This window comes from Peromyscus eremicus, chromosome 4, assembly GCF_949786415.1.
Source record: "Peromyscus eremicus chromosome 4, PerEre_H2_v1, whole genome shotgun sequence".
Taxonomy (NCBI): domain Eukaryota; kingdom Metazoa; phylum Chordata; class Mammalia; order Rodentia; family Cricetidae; genus Peromyscus; species Peromyscus eremicus.
In genome coordinates, this window is record NC_081419.1 from 54,560,972 (window position 1) to 54,583,004 (window position 22,033).

Here is a 22,033-nt window from a genome sequence, read left to right on the forward strand (position 1 = left end):
TATAGTCAGCATTTTTATGCCAAATATCTTACAAAAAAAGGATAATTAACTGAAACTAAGGCTCTTAGTGGGATGAATACAATAAAAATTTGATTCCATGAGATTGCTTTAGATTTTGATAGGACAGACATTACATATGGGTGATGGTAATTTAAGTATATGGATCTCAGATTTAAAATACTTGAATATATCCAACCTAAAAGGTAGGAAGTCAGATACTGAAGGACAAGGACCCAGGATCTAAGCCCACATTTAAGGATTAGCACCAACTAGGTATTTGATTATGAAAGTGTCTCAGGACCTCCCTTTTCTTAATTTCTCAGTGTTTTCTGGTCTGTTTCTGTGCCCTTGCATTTTGTATGGTTTTGAGGAGGGAGATTTAGAGGTTTTTTTCATATCCCTTCCCTTCCTTTTTTTCTTTCATTTTCTATTTTCGTCCTTGCTGTGGGATGGTCTGTATGTCAAGTGTGTTGCTGATTGGTCAGTAAATAAATCACTGATTGGCCATTGGCTAGGCAGGAAGTATAGGCGGGACAAGGAAAAGAATTCTGGGAAGTGAAAGGCGGAGAGAGAAACACTGCCAGCCGCCATCAGGACAAGGAAGATGTAAGGTACCAGTAAGCCATGAGCCATGTGGCAAAGTAAAGATTAATAGAAATGGGCTAAATATAAGAGTAAGAGCTAGACAATAACAGGCCTGAGCTAATGGCCAAGCAGTTTAAATAATGTAAGAGTCTGTGTGTTTATTTTATAAGTGGGCTCTGGGACTGGCGGGACTTGGTGGCGGGAGCTGGAGAGAAATTCTCCAGCAACACGTCCTTCTTTTCTCCTGTCTTTATCTTTTGTTTTGTGGTTTGTTGTTGTTTGTCAGTTAGTTCTTAGTTTCCTGAAACAACCTCTTACTGTGTAGCCCAGGCTGGCCTGGAACTCCATATCCTCCTGCCTCAGCCTCTCAGGTGTTAGGATTGCAGGCATGTACCACCACACCCAGAAATTTCATCTTTTAGAGGGAGAGAGGAGAGATGTGGGGTAGTAGGGAGGATGTCCCACATAGGCATTCTTAATCAGAATGGTTTTGTTTTCAAACTGAATTTTCTTAATGGAGAACTGAACTTAAATAAATGATTCTGGAAATAAAATGTATCAGAAAATGAGAGATCTGTCCCACCACATACACTTGTTTTACACATGAGAAAATACTGCTTCTCTGCCTTTTGTGTGACTCTCACACAGGCTCCCACCTCCACAGTAGCACCCGGATCCCTCCTGCACCACTCCACTTAGTTTCTGTGCTTAAGAGAAGTCCCATGAGCAAGGAATTCAAGCAGAGGAACTGTGTGACACTGGTTTCAAATTCACACATGGACAGAAAGGATCACCAAGTGAGAGATCCAGAGAATCCTTACCTATTTTAGAAGGTGATGAAGAGGGAGAATTAAGCAAAAATGCAAACTTTCCAAAGGATGTTTACTGTGGGATGTCTTTCTGTATGCTGTGAATATGTGTTGCTCTGATTGGTTGATAAATAAAGCTGTTTGGCCAATGGTGAGGCAGAATAAGGTTAGGCAGTACATTCCAACTGGAGAGAGAGGAAGAGGAGAGGAAAGGAGAGGCGGAAGAGATTCTGTGAGCCACTGCCAGGAGAAGCAAGATGTGAAAGTACCAGTAAGCCACAAAGCCATGTGGCAACTTCTAGATGAATAGAAATGGGTTAAGTTATAAAAGCTAGCTAATGAGAAGCTGGAGCCATAGGCCATCCAGTTTGTAAGTAACATAAGCCTCCGTGTGTTTACTTGGGTCCAAGTGGCTGTGGGATACAGGAAAACTTCTGATTACAGATGTTGTAGCATATACAGTGTATTATAAACATTGTATTGTACACAGTGTATGTGCTGTATGATGCACAGTGATCTTGTAGTACACAGAGTTCAATTAAACAATTAGTCTTCTTGAAAAACAAATGTTATGTTGCTTCCCACATGAACGCAAGCTCATGTCTGGGAAGTACTTGACCCAGTGTAATAAATCTGAGGAATGTAAGATCTAACAATGCCTCACTATGCTCCTTCTCTGACACACATAACTATCAAGTGAAAAGATTCCACAGTCTGACTTTATGTAAACAGGTACATTATTCTTTTAGAGCTCCATTAGGATTGGATATTAAAATGGATGGTACTAAAGGTAATACTTTTTATCCAATCATCTGACTTCTCAGTTCTTCTGAATGTTTCTGTTGATATAACATTAACAGAACTTTTCCTGATCACTAGTCTCCTGTTCTTGGAAATGGTGCTCCAAAACCAGAGGACTTATTTTTTCAAATTTCATCATCATAAAACGTTTCTAGTCACCATAAGTGTCCTTCCCTCGAATATCTAACTTAAGTTTAGGAGACATTCACATAACTTGACAATTTTAGATACTAGTAAATTCATTTTCTCTTCTTGCACTGTCCAGACACACTTAATTCAAGCTGAAGGGCAGTCCATGTATAACCCCGAGGTTCCTGTTGCTCACAAATTTTGTTGTACAGCTATGGTGCCTGTATCCACAGTGTCTTTGCCTAGGGAGCAAAATCACGTGAGTGCTGTGAACAAGAGATTCATTAGAGATAAAACCACACAAAATGTAGGTAGAAGCTGGGGAGGAAGAGGTCTAAGTGTGGATGCTTATACCATCACCACAGAGTCACTGGGGCGACAAAGGGGAGTTTAGGGAGTCTAAAGAAGGCTGTTGGTATCAGGGAAAAAAGATTTTCTGACACTGTTAAAGACACTGAAAATAAAGAAAATGATGCTGATTTTAGGGACAACTGCAACAGGATGTTCTGGTGCTGGAGAAAAATTCAGCACAATGAATACCAAAGATCAATTGGGGACTTACAGCCCAGGAGCAGGGTGAGAGTTCAGTGAACAGAAGAGCAGTGAGGGGAAAGAAATGCCAGAGGTAAAGGGAATTCTGGACGAATAAACTTGACAGGATTCTAGCTGAAGGAGATTGGGGTGATCAGGGACCAAGGATGTGAATCTGCTAAACTGATTAAGTAGGATTCGTGCTAAAAACAGGTTTAAATAGCTAAGGGGAGAGGCCAAGACCGAGGGCCTAGTCAAGAAAGGGACTTAGAGCAGCCTGGCTGGAGTTCAGTCAGATTAGAGTATTTGTTACTGGCTGTGCATCTAGAGATGACTTAAAGTCTTCAGGGTCAGTCCTCACTCCAGACAGTTAGGAAGAAAAGCACAGAGGAAGTAAGGATGAACCTGAGGGGGCAAATCGGTACTCCGCTATCTAGTCACGCATCCACCTCTGATGTGGGTGACCTAGCTAAGCCAGGCCCTCCATCGATGCTGCACACACACCTACTCTGGAACTCACAGGAGGCAGGAGAGAGGGGTCAGCGGGAGTTGGAGGGACTGCTGTTCACCAAACATGAGAGCCAAGGATTGTGACAAGTGTAGGTCGCATCCAGGGTTGTGAGCTGACCCTTTAACTTACAAAGCCTTCTGCCTAGCCCTGCTTCCTCCCAGTCTCAAGCAAATAGCTCTTGTCATCAGCCTGACTGGGAACCATGCAAAGAATTCGGAGAGACTCAGTTGTAGCCTCACTAAACTGGCACCAAGGAAAGCCGTCAGCATGGCCAGAAGCGATTTCACAGAGAGCCATCCTAAAATAAATGTAAGCTCCTCAAAGACAATTTTAAAATAAAGTCTACCACAATGCACAACTTTAATTACCATGCTCATTTGTAACATTTCCTCCAACTTTCCTAATGAATAAAACATTGCCACTAGCAAAAAAAAAAAAAAAAAAAGGAGGATGGGGAGATTTGTGACTTGTTTTACTCTTACTAAGGCAACGTTTAATGTAATACTCACAATATGTTACTATCCCAACAATTTTTTAAGCGGAAATCTACTTGAATAGTTTGAATAGTAACTATTATTCATTTCTACCCAAATGTCTTTTATCATCTCTGTCCTCAGAACAGCTCCTTCTACTCCTCCTAAGGCAAAAGTATTTAAACTGGCAGCCTGAAGCCTCCTTACGCCCCCTGCAGTGTGGGCTTGTAGCAATGCCAGCAAATCCTTCCGGCAGGGCTCTGTCAATCAGGACTGAGTTCTGAATGAGAATTGAGCTCAAGTTCTGTCTCACAAAGCTGATGGACCTCATGCAAACTAGGATGGGATGTGTTGTCGAAGTTGACCTACAGCTTTGCAAACCCAGCTCTGCTCTGAGCACACTCTCAGAGACCCTGTAACCTCTCTTCCCTTGCAGAAAATTCCCTTAGGGAGATAGTAACAAGCTTAGCCTTACCTGAAGCCACTTTTGATTCCCAGAGATGCATTTCCACACAATACTGACACTGGCATCCCAGAGAAGTACATTCTCTCCAACGTGTCAGGAATACCAAGAGTAAACTTGAGCACTTAGCAAATTTAATGGAACCGTCTAGAATATGCTCCTTTTCAACTATGCTCACCACACAGTAGTGGTACACACTATAAGTCAACCGATGATAAAGGTGAAAGTTATCAGTAGAAGGTTAACGTTTTGCTCCTGGACTGAACTAAACTCTAGGTACTGCTACAGAAGATACAGTTCACCCCCAAGGTCCTGGGTGGTGATATGAAGTGTAAATGAAGTAACAGGTGTTTCATCCTTCCCCATAATGACCCCTAACTAGTCTTCTACCCACCTCTTCGGTGTGGAAGCTGTTCCCTCCTCCCTGGGACCCCATCGTTTGGACAACAGTCTTGCACACTGTGAAGAAGCTTCACTGCAGAGCACTGTGCCTCCACTGCTTGTGGGGGCCTGCCCCATGATGCCACACTCTTACTATTCTGAGATGGGGCTCTTTCCACCCTCCTGCTGGTTGTTTGGGTTTTTTTCCCTCAAAAGAGCCTGAGTCCAGCTTTGTATTGCTAAAGATCAGGAGGAAATCTTAGAGACACAAATGCAAAAACACTTATAAGCTCCAAGATGTGCTTATCAAAGTAGGCTGTGATTTTATCCTTCTATCTCAATTTTGTTTTATTTACCCAGGGTCAATAACACTCTCTCTCTCTCTCTCTCTCTCTCTCTCTCTCTCTCTCTCTCTCTCTCTCTCCCCAAAAGCATTCCCAAGGTTTGATTAGATTTTTCCTATTTTCCCCCCTTAAAGTTACTTTAAGTAAAAGGCAAAACAGCTTAATGAACATTAAAGCTGATGTCTGCTACATCTACATTTATACTGCAGAGAACCACTGGGATACTATCTCCATCCTCAATGGCAGTGTCCAGGCTCATAAAATGTTCTGTGCATGCAGAGACTAGTAAAGGAAAGATCTGTTTGCTTCTTTCTCTTCCTTCATTCTGATTAACACTGTCTTAGTGCCCAGATCAAAGCAAGTTCAGAGTCATACGGGTATCTCATGAGTGGACTTTACCCAATCAAAAATATCAACCTTTATTTTAACGTGTTAAAATTACTACAGGCTGATCAAAAAAGAGCAGAAATTGCTTCTTACTAAACACAATATTTGAAATTAAAAACTAATATTTTGAAGATGCAATACTATCTCATGAGGATGTGGCCCGTTTCAAATACTGAATAAGGTCTTCTCTCTCGCTCTTCTTTTTTATGCCAGCAAAGATCATCTTAGTACCAGGGATGAATTTCTTTGGGTTCTCCAAATATTCCATCAAACTTGCTTCTGTCCAGATAATACCTATAAAGTTGAAAATTAGTATTAAGTCTTTGTTGTCACTTTTTAGGGCTTGCTGTCTGATAGGATCCACATATGTGAACAATGTTACCCCTCACTCAATGGGAAGACTGTTTAGTTTATAATGTAAAGCCTGAACTATAGGAAAATTGCAGAAGTACAGTCTGTTTCTGTTTCTCTGTAGAAATCCAAAAGTCACATGCTGTTTGGGACCACCAAAGATATGTCAATGAACAACTATCCCAGACATGTTGTGCCTACAATGCTCCTGAAATCACAGTGTCCCTTCTAGAGAAGATCTCAGATATCATGGAATCTAACCTAATCTTCCATTTTGAAAATGGGCAAAATGCTGCCCCAAAGAAGGAAGTAGCTTTCCCCGACATGACAAAGCCACCTGAAATCAAGAATTTTTGACGACTGAGCACAGAGATGGTTCATGGGTGAAAGCACCATGAAGGCCTGACAACCTGGGTCCACAAGGAGAAAACCAATTCCCTAAAGCTGTCCTCTGATCTCCACATGTAAAGTGTGGCATGTGTGTGCCTGCACACACACACACACACACACACACACACACACACACACACACACCCCTATCTGTCATGGAAAGCTGTGATTTCGGTAATCCAATTTCAAGATGACAGAAAAAGTTGTCCTCTTCCCCTTCGTAAAACCAGCCAAAAGGACAGAAGCAACCCAACTTCTGGGTGAGGGTGTGCCCAGAAGTGTGACCACATCTGATACTCCACCTGTGAAGTACTGCTCACTGACTGGACCAAATCTGCAACTTCATCTCCCAAAGGAAGGCTCTAAGCTAGGACAGGACTGCCCAGGGACATGGGTACACCCAAGACTGACACCAGCAGGCCGACAGGCAGCCAGCATTGTGTTCATACTCTGTGCTCCATCTGGCTCCGCTTGCCGCCAGCATCCCTCTTTTATTTACTAACTACTGTCGACCCAGCAGGCCAACTCTCTCCCATGCTTTGCTCTTGTCCCGTATTCTTCCAGTCTTCCAGTCTTCCCATAGTGTTTCCTTTTTCATTTTCCTTTCTCAAACAACACAGGCAGGCCGTGTCTGCCCACTCTGGCCGACATCATCTGATGTCCTTTCCTTGCGGTCAACTGAGCTGTAACTGCTTCCTCCTCCCCTTCCCTTGCTCCTAATGGTCCTTCATCAACACAGGCTTCCCACCTCCACTTTTTATCTAACAACCCAGTACTAATTACCCTGAGTTGGTTAATCTGTTTGTTTTTTCTTTCCCTTTTACCGGAAGCGTCTAATATTTCAATGCACACAGTACAACCAGTGGCTTTTTACTTCTCCAAATCATTGATGCTTAAGAGGTAGTATTTTAATTATTACCATACTTTCATTGCAGGTAGACCTTTCGATAGAGATGTTTTTGCAGACATTCTAAATAGGTCTCCAGTTACTCAAGAAATAAAGCCCACAACTGACGAGCGGGATGGGACCTTGTGAACTGAAAAGGCTTTTTTATGTACAGGAAAGGAGACAGCTGATTGAAGAGGCAGTGCACAGCTCTGTAGTAATTTTAATTTCATTTCCATTTAAGTGTGGTTTATGACTAGACTGAAAAGGAGGACTTTCCAACTTTACTGTCAAAGCAATAATAATAAAAGGACACAAGATGGAAACATCGCTTTAAAAATTTGTCAAGATGAGTACACAGCTTGGTGGTAGAGTATATTCCAAGCATGTATGAAGCCCTGGGTTCAATTCCCAAGCACCACTCAAAGAAACTTCATTCCCCAGAATTGAAGAAACATATACATGTAAGCACCAAATGTGACTTAAAAATCGATTTCCTCAGTAACCTAACAACTGAAAATCTAATTGCACTAACCATAATGCAGTTCTAACACTAACTGTCCACAGTCAGCACACTCCACAGTCCTCTGTAAGAAGGCCTTTATTTCAAAAACTATAAGAATTTGGGGGGGGGGGGAGTTATAGGGGAGCTGGCCTCCTAAACTTCTGAAATTTCTACAACCTTCTGATGTCCAGTGATTCATTATAACAGTTCACAGGACTCAGGAAAGCAGTACACTAACACTTATTATAAAGGCCATGTGTCAGGGGTGGGGCCTAAGAGACCCGCAAGGCAAGGACTGGAGGGGCCCAACTGCACAGCTTCACAGTGTTTCTGAAGAATCAGGACCTCCTCACTCTGCCAGAACTTTGATGTTTAAGGAGCTTCCCATGGAGGTTTCAGTACAAAAGCATGATTGACAGACTCACCATGTCCTGACAGAACTCAGTTCCAGAATCTCAATCCCCATTCTGTCCCTAGAAGTCTACCTGATATCCCTGAGCATGAGGTACCATTATCTAATCACATCACTGGTCCTTCAGCATGGTCAGCCCCTACCCAGAGATGATCGAGGAGCCCATCCATCATCTACAAGTGGAGTCATCTCATCAGCAAGAGTCAGGCCCTGGTCCCAGGGACTAACCATGATAAAGATACTCCTTTCACTTAGGAAACCTCAAGCATTTACAAATTCCATTACAAAAACCCAAGAGAAAGACAAAATCTTTTACTATACAATATCTGCTTGCCAGCATTTTTGCACATCCTGAATACAGTAATAATACAGGCCTGACTCAAAGTCCCCAGTTTCATCCTCAAGACTTATGGAGCAGAAAAAAAGAACCTATTCCTGCAAGCTGTCTGTGATCTCCACGTGTGCACCGGGCACATATGTAATCATACCACACACACACACACACACACACACACACACAAATGACAAAGTGGAGATTGGAACCTTGTAGCTGGAGCCACAATTATAATTTTAGTGAAGTACTGTACTTGCTACAATTTTGATGGCCCTGGGCCTTGAGAGCATTATGCTAGGTGAAGGAAGATAGACACAAATAGTACCATATTACATGATTCCTTATACATCAACAGTCAACATGCAAATCCAAAGAGACATAGAGCTGTTTAGCAGTCATTGAGGAACAGGGTGAGGAGGGGTGAGGGGTCAGATGTGAGGATTGGCTACATAATAGATGAAGGTGCTTCAGGGTGCTTCGTTTTTAAAGGTTCTGAAGGTCAGACACAGTGGTGAACACCTGTATCCTAGCACTCAGTACTAGCAGAAGCAAGTGGATCTCTGTAATTTCAAAGCCAGCCTGGTCTAGTGAGCTCCAGGTCAGCCACAGCTATGTAGAGAGACCCTGTCTCAAAAGAAAAAAAATGAATAAATAAACCAAAAGAATTTTAAAAAATGTTTTGAAACCAGTGAGAGGTAATTATAGTACAGTATCATGAATGCTAAATGTTAATAAATTACATACTCTAAAATAACTAAATGTTATATGAGTGTCACTCCAGTTTAAAAAAAAAGAAATTTAAAATAGCTGGGCATATGGTATGTACCTATGTACCTATAATCCTAGCACTTGAAAGAGGATCATAGTGAATATAAGGCCACTATGGGCTACAAATGAGTTCAAAGTCAGTCTGGACTATATACACTGAGACCCTTGTCAAATAAAACCATTTTCAAATACTAGTGCTCTGAGATTCTGGTGTGTATGATGTTAGGCCACCAATAAAAGTTCAAAATATAGTTGTGCTCTAAGAATATTTGACGTACTAATCTAAGTATATTTATATATGTTCGTGCAATACACATGCACAAAACAAATTGTTTTGCAAAGATACTACAGTCTTTTCTATCTGTTTTAAATCTCAATTCTAAAAAGCTTTCTCACTTTACTGTCTAACTCCCTTCTACCAACAAATAACAAATAAATTGTTAAATATATTTAGATTCCCAACCCTGCTAAGAATCACTATTACAGATATAATCACTCCTGCTATCATGCCATTAAAGTATTTTCTTTTTAGACTTAACCCATACTTTCTCAAGATAAATGTAACACAAAAAACTAACATATAAAGTAGTCTACCTGGGCAAAAATCTGTGCCATGAAAGATTGCTGGTTCTTCTGAAAGGATAACAAGTTATCTAAATCCAAAACCCAGCATTTCAATACACAGAAACACAGCAGCAGTCTACGGCCAATGAAATATGTGAGGCAAACACTCCAACACCAAATCACGCACAGTCTTCCTGCAGCAAACTCTCCGAGCGCCACCCACAGTCTCTGGCCCTTACCTTTGTTCTTGTTGGCGTCAGTGTAGGAAAATCCTGGGGCTTGGCCTGTCTTTCGGCCAAAAAGGCCCCAGAGATTGGGACCTGTCTTGTGTTTTCCTCCTTTTTCCACTGTGTGGCACTGAGCACATTTCTGAACGAAGATCTTCTTGCCTGTTTCAGCATCTCCCATTTTGTTCCGCAATGAGACCTTAGACCACAGACCAAAGAAAACACCAGATTTGCGAACCTGGAAAAAAAACTGGGAGGGGAAGGATCCCATTACTTTGATTGCAGTGAATGTTAATAATATTAAGCAAAAATGTAACATTTAACATCTGTGTGCTTTACTGTCTGAGTGCTCAAAAACACAGATGTAATCACAGCATCCAGTTTTATAGACACTTAATTATCTCATTCATCAGACTTTTGTTATTGTTGTTTTGGGCACACTATGTAGCCCTGGCTGTCCTGGAACTCTCTATGTAGATCAGGCTGGCTCAAACTCACAGTGATCCACCTGCATCTGTTTCCTGTATTAAAAGTGTATGTCATCACACCCACTTAATCAGACTTACTTTAAATTTTCAGTCATAGCTTCTTCATAAACTCCTATTGATATATTAACAATTATTATAATTATATATAATTATAGTAATTTAAATACATATGCAAAAATGCTGTGAAACATGGACGTCCCTTTACTTAAAAGAATAGAACAAACACGATAGGCAAACATCATGTTGCTTGCACACTCATCATAGCAGACATGCATAGGAAATTAAAATCACGCAGAAAAAAGTGAGGCCCCTATAAGATACATGTAAAATGATTCTTGTACTTACTTTACACTTACTTGTAAATAGTCCACCAAATTAGACCAAATGTTACCTGAAAGTAATAAAAAAATAACATTACTGAGCTCAGGTCTCACTGGAACATAATTAATAATAATGTAGCATAAAATATATGGTGTTAAGTGGGGAAGCTCCTGTTGTGTAATGAGATACAAACAAGATTCTGAACAAAGGTGCTTCAGTGACTGCCACAAATTTAGTTGAACAACTAAATAAGTACTTCCTGAATCCCAAAATGACATGAAAAGCAAAATAACTAAAACACCATAAATTGAACTTTAAAGTCTGGGGATGGCTCAGAGGGTAAAGTGAGTTGAGTCCCTCCCAGCAGTTCCCAGAGCATGCCTTTAATCCTGCTGCTGTGAAGATGGAGACAGGCACAGCCTGAGAGCTTTGGCAAGCCAGCGTAGCAAGCAGGGCTCTGGGCTTCCATGAGAGATCCTGCCTCTCAGGGTAAGATGGAGAAATGATGGAGGAAGACATCCTACCATCACCCTCTAGGCTCCATATATGCCTGCACATACAAGCTCAACCACATACATGCATAACACACACACACACACACACACACACACACACACACACACACACATGCACGCACGCACACAACACACTGACATGACAATGGTTGGCCTACCTGGGCTGTGTTTCCCTACCCTTTGTGTTCTGTGAAGAATGAGAACAGAAGAATTCATGATTAAGATGGATTTAAACATAAAAATTTATTATTATTAAAATCATGAAAGTCTTTGACAGCACAGTCCCAAGAATATAGTAATTTACATAATCCTAATAAGAAACAAAGCATTTGTATCTATTAATCTGCCAAACTTGAAAAATACAGTATTGAATAATGAAAGTCATTACATAAAGGTGAAACCAGCATTCTCCTCATTTTTAAAATCTGATCAGGAGCCAATAACTATTATTAATCCACATCAAAATAGAAGGCAATTTAGTGAGCAGCATTCAAAAACAAATAATTTGGTACTCAGTCATTAAGTCTGAGAGAAATCAGGATAAGAAAACTTACTTTACAGGATAAGGAAACAATATTCAAAACACTGCAAATATTTTCAAAACGCAGTGAGTCTTTGATTAAAGCCATAAAAGAGATAAATCCCTCCACAAAAGAAAGTTTATGACAATTTGTAAAACACATACATTGTAATTATAAAGTCTGTACTGTGAAGAACGGAATACCATCGAAATACTAACCAGAGTCTATTCCTGACCTTCTACACAAGGCAGATTGATTTGTGCCAATCAATCTAGTAATTTAGGAAACTTTAGCTATAGACTTCTCATCAAAGTCATTTGTCAAAAATACCTCTGTTCAGTGTTCAAACCACCAGTTAGCCATACCATAACTTTTCTGTCAGTGTCTTTAATCATAGAAGATTATTATTGCAGCAGACACTGAGCCCTGCTTTAGGCTAAATAAAACCAATCGATTCAGCAATACAGGAAGGAAACTGATTTGTCATGAAACTATTTGATACTCTATCGATATTTACTTATTTATTGCTGTCTTTTGTTTGTTCGAGACAGTCTTTTTATGTAGTCTTTTTTATGTGGCCTCAGAGTCACTATGTAGCTTGAGCTGGCTGGCTTCGAACTCAGTCCTCCTGCCTCAGCCACCCGAGTGCAGAGGTTACAGGTCCGCAAAACCACAACTGGTTTTTACCAGTACTTTGTATGTAAAAAGAAATAGGCAAAGGTGTGATGTGTACTATGAGAATGACTATTCATCGGAGTCCGCAATAATCTCAATACTAATAAACGCCAAGGGTAAAAAACATTTGTATGCCCTGAATTCTAGGGCATTTGTGTGCCAATAACTTACTGGATCTTTACAACAGCTCTGTGAGACAGTTACTACTCATGTTTTCCTACATACGAACAAAACAAGGCACATGGAAATTACCTGTTTCAGGTCACAAGTGATGAGTAGTGGAGAGAAATAAAGGGATGGAGTAGCATTAAATCTCTAATCCTACAAGTTTGACTCCCTCTGAGTACTTTGTTGAATACAGTAACTAAAACACTATATATGCTTATCCATCCCCCCCCCCCCCCCCCCCGCAAATGTGTATTTAAAGATTGGGTGGTATCAACCACTCCAGGGCAAGCCCCATGTTCAGCAGTTGACCAACATGTATTGGACTCCAGTATTTTTGTGTGTGCTTTTATTTGGTTACAGTTTGGTGTGAGTTTTTGTTTTTGTTATTGTTTTGTTTTGTTTTTCTTTTGGGGTGGTGTTTTATTTTCTTGGTTTAGGGGTTGTTATATTGGGTTTTTGTTTTTTGAGAAAGAATAAAGTTGGGTGAGTAGGGAGGGGGAAAGGATCTGGAAGGACTTGGGGAAGGGAAAGAATATGATCAAAATATATTTAAATTTTATTTTATTTGGTTTTCAAAGACAGGGTTTCTCTGTGTAGTCTCGGCTGTCCTGGAACTCACTCTGTAGACCAGGCTGGCCTTGAATTCAGAGATCTGCCTGCCTCTGCCTCCCGAGTGCTGAGATCAAAGACATTTACCACCACCACCTGGCTAAAATTGTTTTAAATAATAAAAAACACAATGAAAAGGAAGACTGGATGAAATAGCATTTTGCTGTTGTTTATTTGGGTTTTGTTGTTTTTGTTTTGTATTTTAGTGGTTCTAGGGATCAAACCTCGGGCCTCACACACATTAGCTAAGCCCTCCGTCACTTTTCAGCCCCAATATAATTTTTTTTTTTTTTTTTTTTTTTGGTTTTTCGAGACAGGGTTTCTCTGTGTAGCTTTGCGCCTTTTCTGGGACTCACTTGGTAGTCCAGGCTGGCCTCGAACTCACAGAGATCCACTTGGCTCTGCCTCCCGAGTGCTGGGATTAAAGGCGTGCGCCACCACTGCCCGGCCCCAATATAATTTTTAATACTGCTCTATATCATGGACCGTGTCTGACTTGTCATGAACAGAAGGGCAAATGCGGTTGTATAAGGTGGGGCGAGGTAAGGTGACAGAGGACATCTCCTCCCTCTATCAGGCCCTCACGGGTATCTGCAGTCCTTCCCCCTTGACAGTGGCTGTGACACCATGAATCCAGCTTCCTAAATGCCCAGCCCTCCCCATCAAAGCCGACCTCTGGCCAACAGCAGTGGAAAGCTTTGCCGAGCCATCCTTACCACCCGGATATCAGAGGCACTAAGACAGCAGGACAGACGGGTCCTATACACTGCGCTGGCCTCGCCCGGCTAGGGACCGTTGAACGCTCCTCTCTGGGTTCATCTAGGCCCTCGCTGCAGCCGCCCACTGTCAGAGCTCACAAGGCAAACCTGCTCAGCCCACTCTCTTCCAACGGGCCAGCACCTACCACAGTCACAGCAGCAGCGCCCTGGGCCACCCTTGGTCCCCTGGTGCAGTGAGGCCAAGATCTAAGGTGCCACCGCTGTGCCCAAGGACTCCTCCTACAGGCCAGATCCAGCACCAGCTGATGGCCGGCCCCATCCTCGATCCTGATTGGCTGTAAGATCCCGCGGGACTCCCAACTCTCGCAGAGGATGGATGTCCTTCAAATCTCACTGTCCATGTCCTGATTTTGTTTGTTCAGCCTTTACCTACAAAAACCTAAACTGTCTTTGTATACTTAGAGCGTGTACAAACATGGAGCAGCAACTCTGTTTTATGAATGGCCCAAGAACATTTGGTGGTTACATTAATGTAAGTTTACCTCAATGAAATGCTTGCTGTAAGCAAAATATTGTGTCAACTAAACTAAAAGTGCAAATATTGAACCCTGCATTCCCAACTGTTCATGAATTACAATCTGGCTGTGGCAAGAGGTTAAAATGCAACAAACTTGAATTATTGCACTATAAATCCAATGTGGGGACACAGTCCTGTACACCTACCCTCAGGAGACAGAGACAGGAGGATCACCATGAGTTCTAGGTCAGCTTGTACTACAAAGTGAGACCTTGTCTTAAAAAGCATTAAGAAAAGCATTGTCAATAAATGAAAATTCAATAATATAGTAACTGACAGATTGCAAAATGCTAGTTGCCAAGAGTAGTCTAGAGAAGAAATTGAAATAGACAAAAAGGTCCTGGAAAAGCAAAGGAAGGTGACAGAGAGGGACTGGAATTAAAGGAAGAAAGGCCAGAAAGTCAATGTTGTGTTGAGAAAAAAATAGTAGGGAAGCTGCCTTACCTGTGGTCACACAGTCATATCAGTGAGCGGTGAGTGGTGAGTCTGGGGCAGAGAAATAAGAGTATCAAAATCATTTCCTAAAATTGTTGATAATCAAAATTCTTGGAAATGCAGTGGTGAAAAGTATGTGCATTCGATTGAATACTAAGTATGAGTACTACAGAATTTTGTTTCCTAGAGCAGTGCTGTCCAGCGGCCCTTTCTGCTGTTTTAGCAATATTCTGTGTGGGCATTGTTAGAAGCCACAGACTGCTTCTGACCACTGAAAATATGTCTAATTAGACTGAGGAACTCAATCTGTAACCATTTCAATCATTCTTAACCATAAGTAGTTGTATTTAAATTTAAATAGCCAGTCACCAAAGGATTGAACGAAACCACTCTAAATGGTACCTGTGAGTTTTGTCCTACCGTCCACACACTTTAAAGATGCCATCATATTGAATCTAAAGGGCTGTGAAAAAGAGAAGAACCAGGGTAAATATTCTCAAACTGAAAGGCACGCAAACTGAAGGAAACTACCATTTCATATGTGTGTGTGTGTGTGTGTGTGTGTGTGTGTGTGTGTGTGTGTGCTGCAGGCCAAGCTAAGGGTTTATATTCACTACCCTTAGCCAATAGCTTACCCATGGAGCCAATGGAGGCTTTGGATAATATTCATATAAAAGTCTAAAAATTGTCACTTGGTCATGAATAAATATCAGTGATAAAAACCTAGAAAATTTTCATATAGTGTAAATTTTTATTAACATAAAGTTTGAAGATTAATATATCAACCAAGTAAGCTTTATTGCCCTTACAGTGTGAGATATTTTGAGAAACTGATAAAATTTATTATTTTCTCTTTGTATTTCAAAAACAAGTCACAATATTACACAGCATTACCTCTCTGTGTCTGCTGTGGTCTCTCTTTCCTTCTTCAGTACTGGTGATTAAATCTAAGGCCTTTCACATGCTAATCAGATTTGCAATGGAGCTACATTCTCAGCACCGTATCTCTCATTTTAGAAAAAGAAATTTCCAAGATTTGGAGATAAACAGTGTCAAAGGACAGCTAGAACACATAACTATAGGCTATATATTTGAAAGTCGTGAAAAAATTTAATCTGCAGATTCCCAGCACACTGTTTATTGTAAAAAGCTAAGACTTCTGATCCCCAGATACTTAAGATGCTTTGGCTGCACGTAGTTCATGTTCAAAGATGTTTTGAAGAAATGTTTTGAACATTTGAACAAAATGTTTTGAACAAAATTGTGAAATTTGATAGTTCCTTCCTGCCTGACATGAGGTGAGTAGTCACATATTTCTGTTACCTAATATTCTACCTCACTGCAGGCCCAGAAAATTTGAGGAATCTGGGGCCATAAGTTAAAAAATAAAAATCTTTCCTCCATTAGTATCTGGCAACATTTTGTCACAGCAATGAAAAATCTGACTAATACGGAAAATGAGTACCAGGGAAAAGAGGTTAATGCTGTGATTAAGTCTAAATAGATGATTCTTAAATTTTTGGAATTGGTTTGTGGAAGAACTATGAAAAAGGCTAGAGAAACCCTAGAATTCTGTAAGCAGAACTTACTGGAGAGTCTTGTGGAAGTTTGGAAGACCAGAATACCAATAGAAATGTGGATGGTAAAAACTATATTCAAAAGATTTCAGGTGGGAATGAGGTTTCTGTTGGGAATGTAATATAAGCCGTTCATGTTACATTCTGACAAATGGTTTGTCTACATATTGTCCACTTCCTTAGACTCTGGGTGAGGTTGAATTTGAAAGCAATGGCCTGGGGGTGTGGAGCAATAGCTCAGCAGTTAGGAGTCCTGGCTGCTCTTCCGGGCACTGAGGGCCACTTCACTCCAGTACATGAAGAGCTAACTACCATGTCAGCTGAGGGCAGACCTCGGCACCAGCCACATAGTACTTTTTCCTCAATATGCAAAATCTTCCAACCAGGAAGCTCTAAGAGGTCACTGAGGGAAGCTGGGAGGGAAAGGCTGAAAAGATAGTGGAAATCCCAAGACGGAGATGCTAGGAAAACCATGCATTTGCCAAGAAAACCTGCATGTTGTGAACAGAGACAGCCCAAGAGAAGCCATGTAGGTTACAAATAACAGGGCTGACTAAGACCTCAGGGACTCACCTTACACAGTCTTTAACATCTGTCCCACTGCTTTAGGTCATGTTTTAGCCCCTTCTTATATCCCACTCCTTTCTATGACGTAAATGTTTATTCCATGCCATTGTATATTTAAAGTATCTATTTTTTATTTTATAGGTGTTTGCAACTAAGAGTTCATTTTTCCTTGAATTTTTAAAAAGTATTCTATGTTTCTTTTGTGCCTAAGTCTCACTGTGTATCCTTGCTGGCCTTGAATTTGGGATCTTCCTGCCTCCGTCTCACAGGTGCTGGGATTACAGGTGCAGAGGCAGCTTTGAATTTGGACAGTGTTAGAACTGCGAAGAGACTCTTAGACAGGAACTTCAGAGACTACTGAACATGAACTCGTGTGTTTGGCATTATGAGATGCCCATGAGCCTTTGGAGGCAAGGAGGGGAATGCTGTGTTTTGAATGTGTAATGCCGTCAGGCTCATGTACTAAATGCTTGTCACTATGGGGGGGACACTTTGGGAAGCAGAGCCTGGCTGGGGAGTAGGTCATTAAGGACATGCCTTTCAAGATTGTGCCTGGTGCCCAGGTCCCTTGCCCCTGCTTCCAAAATGGGAGAAGCCTCTGCCACGGGTTCCTCCTGTCTTGTTGGGTTGTTGTGCCTTACACCAGCCCCAAATCAGCAAAACTGAGGACTAGGGGTTGAAACCTCTAAAGTGTGTTAGAATGAATCTTTTCTCCCTGTAAATATAAGATAAATCTGTTACTATGTCATTACTGATAGGTAAAGTGCTCTACATTGAGTGTGGTGACACTTATGTCATCCGAGTGCCCCCAGATGAACTACCTGAATTTTCTACCTCACTTGAACCTTGTCTTCGAGGACAAGATAGGGCTAGAATTCCCTCTTCAGGGAGCTAGAAGAAACTGTTCAGCTCTGAGATGGGTGAAGAAATACCAGACAATTTCTAACTTCTTAAAGCCACCTGCATGCCCAGTGAACCACTCCAGCACTGTGGCAGTCGGCATCTGACAGGAGATGCCTGAAATAAATGACGGTAAGAGAAAGAAAGCCTCCATTTATTCCCAGAGAAGACATGGATATTCCTCCCATTTATGAGCTTAGCCCTCATCCAGGCCTGGTGGTTGCGGGCCTGTTATCATAACTACTCATGATGCTCAAACTTCAAAGTGAGTGTGAGGCCAGCCTGGGATACCTAGTTGAGACTGTGTCTCAAAAAAAAAAAGTATAAAATGGAGATACATCTCTGTGGTGAAGCCTAGAATGAACAGGACTCTACATTCAATCCCCAGTACTGAGGAAGAGAATAAAAACAAAAACAAAAGCCTATTCATCCCTTACATCTTTTCCTCCATATCTACAATCTCCTGATTCCCAGGGGTTCAAAGGTTCATATGCACACCTGAGCCCCACTTCTTATATATTGGGCAAGAAAAGTTTTTCCTTCACTGCTCAACTGGTGCTCAGTCTTGTTATTGGCTCCACAATTCAAAGAAGGAAAAACAATCCTCTTTGGGGGGAAAAAATGGAAAAAATGTGATGAATATACTAAAACATACCTAACAGAACCTTTCAAATGAGTGAGTTAGGATCAATAAATTTGTTTAAAATAAATAAATCACAGGAAAGAAACATGCTTCTATTTTGGTAATGCAAATACATGCTTCTAACTTTCCCCAGATATGTGATATCTCATGTTTGGGTGATAAGGAAAAATATCTTCCCTATAATTTTCCAGTGCTTTTCTTTAAGGAAATAATACAAGCTTTAAAATTTCAGGATAAGAATCAATATTTTTATTTTACAGCCGTAGCCATTTAAGAAAACATGCCCACTAGATGGCACTGGTGTGCAAATTGTCTTATTGATAATCTTTGCACTTCCTCACATCAGTGAAGTGATTCCATTCTTTTCGCTCGCCTTGACTGGTCTTTCTAAGACAAGGCAAAGTGCAAAGATACGACAAGTTACTTCCTGTTCTTTCTAAGCTGCTGATAAACAGAGCACTCCCTTTGCAGATACAGGGTGTAATGCAAGGAGAGATGATTGTAACCCCTGTGTCAAATTCATTGTAACAATCCATGACTCCTGACTCTTAGGGACCATCAGTGACACCACATAGAAGTCGGTATGGGCACTATAGTCAAAGGGAACTAGAAAATTAACGTCTCCTGTGTCTTTGTACACATGTCAGTTCATTTGGTCCCCGAACTATTAGCTTTATATAATCATTACACAAGTCTAAACTGTTAACTTCGGGGAGAGAAGAAAGGGTGGCCATTTTGTTTGCTACTTTGTCTCTTGTGTCTAGCACAGTATTCAACACACACTTAAAAGTCAAGAACATTAGTTTCTAAGTGTGGTGGTATACATCTACAAGCCAAGCATTTGGCAAGCTGAGACAGAGACTCAAAGTTCAAGGCCAGCTTGTGCTAGACAGTGACACTTGGTGTCAAAATAATGGTAAGGGGCTGGAAAGATGGCTCAGAGGTCAAGAGCACTGGTTGCTCTTCCAGAGGACCTGGGTTCGATTCACAACACACACATATGGCAGCTCACAAACCTAAGTTCAGTTCCTGGGGATCCAATGCCCTCTTCTGACCTCCACAGGTATTGTGTACATGGCTCACAGACATACATTCAGGAAAAACACTCATATACTTAAAAAAGATAAATAAGCCGGGCGGTGGTGGCGCACGCCTTTAATCTCAGCACTGGGGAGGCAGAACCAAGCGGATCTCTGTGAGTTCGAGGCCAGCCTGGGCTACCAAGTGAGTTCCAGGAAAAGGCGCAAAGCTACACAGAGAAACCCTGTCTCGAAAAACCAAAATAAATAAATAAATAAATAAACATCTTTAGAAAAAATTAAAGCTAATTGAATGAATGAGTGGCTTGACAACTACTCCATTTAGCAGGTAGCAATATTTCTACTCTACAGTTGAAAAGTCTGGAGCTGGAGCTATGCAAGAAGTTTACGGAATCCAGTGACAAGATGGTTCTTGTTCTGCCATTGAGTGTCTGGCTCCTGGCACACAGTTGGTGCACGATAAATGTGGACGTGTTTGACTTCATAGATGCCCCAGCTCTTAGCAGCCTGGATATGGGCGTTTGAAACTGTGCTCCTATCCCACTGATGTATGATATTTTGTTCATGTTCTGACAAATCAAGCGTGCCTGGAGATCAGAGGGTGGAGTTAGCCACTAGTTAACCATAGAAGCCAGGCGGTGGTGGCTCACACCTTCAATCTCAGCACTTGGGAGGCTCACGTCTTTAATCCCAGCACACTTGGGAGGTGGAGACAGGAATATAAGTCAGGTAGAGACAGGATCTGGGCCATTTTTGGTCCAAGGATTGAGAGAGGTAAGGAGTCACTGGTGGCTGCTCCTCTGCTTCTCTGGTCTTTCAGGTTATTGCTCCAATATCTGACTCCTGGTTTTTATTGTTCAGACTAATTAGGATCACGCTTCACCCTCTTTTGTGGTTCTTTCTTTCATTTCATTCCAGTGCTACTAGAGGCTAACTCAGTCTTCAGTTCTGGATGTCTGTTGACATCATCCTCAAGGCTCATTAGCAAGCCCTCGAAGCCAGCGGGCATTTCCCACTTTGCTTGTGCCCACTAATTTCTCCTAGTTCCCAGGTGACCAGCCACCATTTTCGCTGCTTCTGCCTCTTGGAAGTGCTTGTGGGAACTGAGCAGATCAAACAGAGGGTTGCCTCTGGGTCTGCGTCTGTTACCTGAGCCTCTTAACTTTGGGCCTCAGGTTCCTCATCTCTGAAGAATGAGGCTAGGATTCCATGCTTGTAAAGGCTCCTTTCAGCCGTCAGGCTCTATGGTTTTAACTGTCTTAGTCAGGTTTCTATTGCTGTGAAGAGACACCATGACTCTTATGAAGGAAAACATTTCATGGGAACTGGCTTATAGTTTCAGAGGGTTAGTCCGTTGTCATCATGGTGGGAAGCGTGGCTGCACACAGGCAGACATGGTGCTGGAGAAGGAGCTGAGAGTTCTACATCCAGGTCCTCAGGCAGCGGGAAGAGAGAGACACTGGGCCTGGCTTGGGCTTCTGAAACCCCAAAGCCCACCCCCAGTAACACACTTCCTCCAATAAGGCCACACCTCCTTAACCCTCTCAAGCAGCACCACTCCCTAATGACCAAGCATTCAAATATATGAGCCTATGGAGGCCATTCCTAGTCAAACCACCACAAACTCTGTCTATGGGGACTCTTAATTGAGTTTATGGTCAAAACGGTGACAAAGACTCCCTGTTTTCACTAAAACTTCGGACAGACTCCCCCATGTCTTCTACTTGACTGTCCCCAACCTCCAGCTCTCCCTCCTAGGGGAATCTAGTTTGAGGAGAAATCCTGATAAATCAGGATGTGGCCCGCCTGCAGCATGCGTTCTGTGAAGCAGGTCTACCAAGTCTCTCTTACCCCTGATCTTCAGTGATTTTTCATCTACTGACTTTCACACTGCCCTGTTATAAATCTCCACTTCTCTTACTGGAACCAAGTTGATCTCTATCCCTTGTTGCAAAACCCCATTGCAGTGGTCCTTTGTAGCTGTCCCCGTGGGCCCTTATGAGTAAAGTCTGCCTATTTGGGGGGTTTGGTGGTTTTGTTGTTGTTTTCTTTTTGAGACCGAGAGTTGCCCAGATGCTGGCCTCGAACTCTCTATGTAGCCCATGAGGCCTCAAACGTAGCAATCTGCTTCTGCCTAAAAGACTAGGATTACAGGCTTGTGTCACCACATCCAGTCTATCTCTTAAAAGGGTGAAGAGTAATCTTTTTGTAACAACACATGTTTGGCTGAGATGAAGCCAGAAGTTTGGGAAGGCTTAAGCATCGGGCTGGCGCGTCTTTTTGGCCACTGGGCAACTGGGTTAGCACAAGCTGATTCTTGGTTTCCGCGGGACTGATTAGGGGCTGTTTCGAGTCCACCGCGGCGCCAGGGGGCGCTGCAGAATGCTCCCGGAAGCCGGACTCGCTCGCTGTGGGACGGCACCTGCC

General features: G+C 41.9%; 1 protein-coding gene across 2 annotated transcripts; it reads right to left on the minus strand.

Annotated features, from left to right (window-relative positions):
• Nucleotides 1–5,407: 5,407 nt before the first annotated feature.
• Nucleotides 5,408–14,207, minus strand: LOC131909262 (cytochrome c, testis-specific). Of its 2 annotated transcripts, none has more exons than XM_059260746.1 (4): nt 14,055–14,207; nt 11,334–11,362; nt 9,864–10,050; nt 5,408–5,708 (listed from the first exon to the last, which is right to left on the minus strand). In XM_059260746.1, exons 3-4 carry the CDS (start codon nt 10,030–10,032, stop codon nt 5,560–5,562), a joined length of 318 nt encoding a protein of 105 aa, XP_059116729.1. In that variant the 5' UTR covers nt 10,033–10,050; nt 11,334–11,362; nt 14,055–14,207; the 3' UTR covers nt 5,408–5,559. The 2 variants fall into 2 exon arrangements, with proteins under 2 accessions (XP_059116729.1, XP_059116728.1); XM_059260745.1 differs by lacking the exon at nt 14,055–14,207 and adding an exon at nt 10,685–10,730 and having other exon boundaries at nt 9,864–10,101; nt 11,334–11,354.
• Nucleotides 14,208–22,033: the final 7,826 nt, after the last annotated feature.

Excerpts from the sequence above, each read along its gene's own strand:
- LOC131909262 (XM_059260746.1), bottom strand. The coding sequence starts at position 10,032 with ATGGGAGATGCTGAAACAGGCAAGAAGATCTTCGTTCAGAAATGTGCT. Across the intron at positions 5,709-9,863 it reads TGACGCCAACAAGAACAAAG|GTATTATCTGGACAGAAGCA; the intron begins GTAAGGGCCAGA and ends TCAACTTTATAG.